Source organism: Paramisgurnus dabryanus, chromosome 1 (genome assembly GCF_030506205.2).
Source record: "Paramisgurnus dabryanus chromosome 1, PD_genome_1.1, whole genome shotgun sequence".
Lineage (NCBI taxonomy): Eukaryota > Metazoa > Chordata > Actinopteri > Cypriniformes > Cobitidae > Paramisgurnus > Paramisgurnus dabryanus.
Genome location: NC_133337.1, coordinates 76,319,308 through 76,324,969, shown reverse-complemented (window position 1 = coordinate 76,324,969; position 5,662 = coordinate 76,319,308). Strand labels below are relative to the sequence as shown.

At 39.0% G+C, this 5,662-nt stretch overlaps 1 protein-coding gene across 1 annotated transcript; it reads left to right on the top strand.

Moving 5' to 3' along the window:
* The first annotated feature begins 4,055 nt into the window (after positions 1-4,055).
* LOC141279869 (uncharacterized) lies at positions 4,056-5,317 on the top strand. The gene is made up of 2 exons (XM_073811428.1): positions 4,056-4,378; positions 4,490-5,317. Exons 1-2 carry the CDS (start codon positions 4,069-4,071, stop codon positions 4,894-4,896), a joined length of 717 nt encoding a protein of 238 aa, XP_073667529.1. The 5' UTR covers positions 4,056-4,068; the 3' UTR covers positions 4,897-5,317.
* The last annotated feature ends 345 nt before the right edge of the window (positions 5,318-5,662 follow it).

Genomic DNA, 5,662 nt, shown 5'->3' with positions numbered 1-5,662 from the left:
TAGGTGTCTCAGCACCTTCGGTGCTTGACCCCTAAATATAGCTGCAAGCAGCAACACGGGGTCAAGCACCTTCGGCGCAATGCACACACAGCACAGCAAGCACACAAAGCACGGCAAGCTCACAATGCACAGCAAGCACACAAAGCACAGCAAGCTCACAATGCACAGCAAGCACACAAAGCACAGCAAGCACACAAAGCACAGCAAGCACACAAATCACAGCAGGCACACAAAGCACAGCAAGCTCACAAAGCACAGCAAGCATACAAAGCACAGCAAGCACACAAAGCACAGCAAGCACACAAAGCACACAAAGCACAGCAAGAACCACCACAATGCAGAGCAACAACAGCAAACATGGAAACATAGAACACATGTGAACTACAGACAGGTTGAGAAGAATTGATGAGGAAGAACAAAACATCATGACTCAGCTGGGATTCGAACCCAGGAACTCAGAATCTCAATGCATGTGGTTTAACTAGATGCGCCACTCAGTTGACACAGTTCATGAGGCAGCAGACAAGAGATTAGAGAGCTGAAAGGATTAACATATTTCAATCACCAAAGATGCAGAAAAGACACAGCAGAAGCAGAAATAACAGAAATACAATGTACATGAGCTCAAGTGAGATTGAAGACAAGCAGATCATTCTGTATAGTGGTGTTATACAATGTAATATACAGTCACATTCATTTATTACTATGACAAATAGACAACGTCACAGGCACTGTCAACTTTAGAGTGGTATTCCTAAGAAAGAGAACAGAATATCAAAAATCTGTGCGGTCACATCTGTGCGGATTGCTCCAAACATTATACGAGCAGAGCCTGACATAAAATACACAAAATTTGTAAAAGGAGTAGCGAAAAAATAATTTACCATATGCCTTACAATAACACATGAACATAATGTTGGAAAATGACAAACGAGGTATCGTTGCAATCGGCATAAAACAGTGAATCCAATTTCACAAAGAAAATGTATATCAGACAAAGTATTCAGAAGTTATAAGCAGTTCAATAAGAACTGTTATAGTTTATAACCCCTAGGTGGCGCTGTACTCCAGAGATGGGCACTCGAGTCAGTGACTCGGACTCGAGTCGCACTCGAGTCGCATTTTTAAGGACTTCAGACTCGACTTCAGACTCGAACTGAAAGGACTTCAGACTTGACTCGACTCGACATAAAAGACTCGTGAATATTTTAAAATCAACTCGAGTCTTTTATCCTTAACTACTGATTTCATTAAAAGGATTATGTGTGTTTTTTTGTGTATGCTGTACTGCAGTAAACGGGATCGGACCGGACCCTTATTATAGAATTCAATGACGTGCGGCGCGTAAAATCTGAAATGAGTCTCATAAAGATGGCGGGACCGGCGGCAGTGCCATATGTTCTATCGTTCGGTTTTTTAAATGTTTTAGACGGCATTTCTGGAAGGACAGCCACATGCAAAGAATGTGGAAAAACCATAAAGGATACTGGGACAACAACTTCGAACTTTATTAGACACCTGAGAACACACCCACAAAGGTTAGTCACGTTAACTCTGCTCGCCCCATTTGGTTTCCATCACCATAATTTTATGCTCATTTTTAAGTATTGCATCAAAAACGATTGATGGAAATGCCAAATTTCGAATAAAAATCCCTTAATGCGCAAAAAAGTTTATACGCTCGCTTGAGGTGGTTTTTGATTTATGACAAAAAGAGTAAATGCGAGAAAAAGGGAGATGGAAACGCATTTGTTGAATTAACTCTGATGTAGCGAACATTAAATGTGACTGACCATCTAGCTGTTTCCGCTGGAGTTGTCTTTACCATATATGGGTCTTGGCGTCGTCGTAATATCCTTGTTGCTAGTGCCTTCGTCAAAAAAATGCGCATTCCTTCTTCTGTGTACTGTACAGGCAAGCATTAAGTTTAGGTAATTACAAGCTGCACGGCTAATACATTAATAACTTGCTCCATTGTGATTACATGCAGTTATGTCTCAATTTACCACACGAACCTTGTTTTGTTTACTGCTGGTTACTAGGTTACCAATACCACCATCATTCGCTCGCTCGCGAGAGAGAGAGAGAGAGAGAGAGAGAGAGAGAGAGAGAGAGAGAGAGATTACAACCCGCACGAGGATGTAGGCGTCCTAAAGCATTCTTTATTTACATTAATTCAGTTACTGTTAGTTTAAAATGTATTTACCTCAAACAACTATTCATCATTAAATGGGGTCAAGAGATTTAGTTTTGACCATTATTTTATTATGAAAATCCTATAGTGAAAATAATGTCTTCATTCTTGTCAGGAGTTATAAAAATGTAAAACAGAGTACATACCTATAATCTGAAATAAGACTCTCATCGCAGTCATTGAGAAAAATACTATGGTCGTCATGAAAGCACTCGACAAAACAACGTCCATCAGGGGTTTTAATTCATGTCAAAGTGTGCATATTTGGAGTATTAATTCAATTATGTTTACTTCAAATTTCTGAGGCCAGTTTTATTTAGTTTTTATACAAATATGTCATGTATGTTTTGTGGAGTTATTAAAAATGTATTATTTAAGCTCTTTATAACAACTACTGTCATTATGACAGCAATTAATTTTGACTTCTTAATAAAGTTCCATGAGATTGCTTTCAAATTAGACCAAACTTATGCTTTAAGTGCCAAGGCTTCATAAACGGTATCTATTTTATTTTGGCAATGTGATTTCTTGGGGAGGTTAGGTTAACAGGTTTTAACATAATGAACTGGATAGACATTATCGATCAATCGTGCATTGTTATATTGAATTATGTTTGAGCCTTGTTAAAACTGTGGAACTATTAATATAAACAAAACAGTATAAGAAGTTAATGATAATAATATATAAAAATAAATTAATAATAATATTATTCTTCAAAATATTAAAAACTTGGATTTGGTTTATTAAATATATCCACATTTATTTCCAGGTTCAAAGAGTACACTGAAACCAAAGGAAGAACAGTTAGTCTCAGCTCAGGACAGAGCAGCATTGACAGTTTTCTTAGACAGACAAGAGGAGTGCAGTACAACCATGCTCATCCAAGGCAAAAATCCATTACTGAGTCAATAATTATGGATCTTATAATTTCCTGCAACCTTCCCCTAACTTTGGTGGAGAACCCAAACTTCAGGAAATTTTTGTCAGTTGCAGATGAAAAATACTGCCCAATAAGCCGTAGCACAGTGACTAGACGAATAAGTGACCTAGCAGTAGAGAAGGAAGCCGATATAAAGTCCAGACTACAAAAAACTGACTTTATTTCAGTAACAGTTGACATCTGGACTGACAAAACCATGCGTGGATTTATGGGGGTGACAGCCCATTTCATAGACTTGCAGTCAGAAATCAGTCCAAGACTACAGTCTGTTCTCCTTAGCTGTGACAGGTTCACTGGGTCTCACACTGGAGAAAGAATCAGTGATAAGTTTGAACAAGTTTGTGAAAAATTTGAAGTGAAACACAAGATTGATTACATAATCTGTGACAATGCCGCTAATATGAAAAAGGCATTCACAGTGTGCTTCCCTATGGTGTATGTCACTGAGAGTTCGGATTCTCCAGAAGACGAGCTAGATAACCCAAACCTATGGGAAGATTTAAGAGAGAATGACCAAAGTGATGTGGAATCCATTCAGAACAACTGCCGAAAACAGCGCCTTCAATGTTTCGCACATACGCTGCAGTTGGTAGTTCGAGATGGATTAAAAGAGACAAATGCATTGAACCATTCACTGGCAAAATTAGCTAAATTCTGCAGCCTTCTTCACTCCTCTTGTGGATTAAAGGAAGCATTTGAGGCAGAATATGGAGCAAATCGCAGTATCCCGTCTGCCACATCAGTCAGATGGAATTCCACATTGCGTCTTGTGGAGGCAGTCACTCAACTGGATGGCCAAAAGTTCTGTAGTCTTTTAGAAAACCAAGGACATAAAGAACTGTGTCTGACACCCAGAGAAATGAGTCAGTTAAAGGAACTTGTTGAAGTTTTGGGACCATTTCTTCAAGCCACGGACATGACCCAAGGAGAAAAAATGGTTACAATAAGTGCAGCTCTTCCATGTGTCCTCTCCTTAAACAATCATCTCACCAGGATGTTAAATTCAGTCCGACAACTAACTGGCTTAGTGAAAGTGCTACAGAGATCACTCAAGCATCGTTTTAAGGGAATATTTGTAAACGTTGGAATGGAAGAGTCAGATGAACATTCAGGACAATTACCTTTCTCAGAAACAATCTACATGTTTTCTGCACTACTGGATCCTAACTTCTGCCTCTTCTGGCTTGACCATGATGTGCTAGCAGCTGAAGATGTGAAGAGGAAAGTGAAGGAAAAACTACTGGGTAAGCATATTACTATTAGAAACAACCCTTTTAATAATATACCAGTTTACTGCACTTTATTTGAACAATTATACTACAATAATCATAATCATTCTTTATTTTGTTTTCCAGATATGACAATGTCTGAAATGGAAAATGTCTCCTTCCCTGTGGGCAGTAGCAGTGGAGAAGATGAGCAGGAGGAACCTCCAGCAAAGACAGCTCATCTATTCATGGGATACCACAAGAAAAAGAAGCAGCATGTGACCAGCAGTGCTATGACAGAACTTAATGCATACATCAAGGTAGCATCAGAGGAGGATGAGACTGACTGCATTAAATTCTGGAGCAGACATATGAAGGACTTCCAAAAGCTTTACCATTTTGCCATGAGGGTCTTGGGAGTACCTGCAACCAGTGCACCAGTTGAGAGGGTGTTCAGCCATGGAGGACTTATCATGAGGCCCAATCGCAGTAGGCTTACAGCAAACACCCTGTCAAATTTAATATTTTTGAAGTGCAATACTGTTTTAGAGTAGTCACTATTCAGGTGGACAATCACATGCTTAAACATACCAGTTTAATCACTATGTCACCTAAAAACATAAGATTTTTTTCCATGTTATTCTCTTGTTGTGCAAACCCTCTTAAAAGCTTACACCGTTTAGTGTAAAAAATAGGTTTAATCTCAAGGTAAAGTTTGATTAGTTTTAACTAAATAAAAGTGTACTTTTACATGTGTTTTACATGTATATTATGTACTGATAACTGTTTTGTCTAAATAAAAAAGGGTATTTACAGAATTTTTAAATGGACCTTTTTTCCCCTCGGCAATGCATGAAATGACTCGAGACTCGACTTGGACTCGTGACAAAAGACTCCAGACTCGACTCGGACTTCAGTGATAAAGACTCCAGACTTGACTCGGACTCCAGCTGAAAGACTTCAGACTCGACTCAGACTTCAGATGAGAGACTCGTGAACATCTCTGCTGTACTCTGACTTCCCAGGTACCTTCAGGACATCATGTCGAAGCTCCTTACCATTTTTTGCGCGGATATGTCTAATAGTTCAAAAAAGATAACAATTTATGTGAAATTTCAAAATGGCGGACAGGCGGTTTGGTCAAACCCGGCATAATTCACATTGACAGATGCGGCATGAGGTAAGCAATCCATAGACATCAAGATCATAATTTTCTGACAAACAGTTCAGAAGTTATGGGCAAAAATAGCCTATTTTCATATCTCATGACCCATAGGTGGCGCTGTCACCAAATTTGGCATGGACCCCAAGTTCATGGTC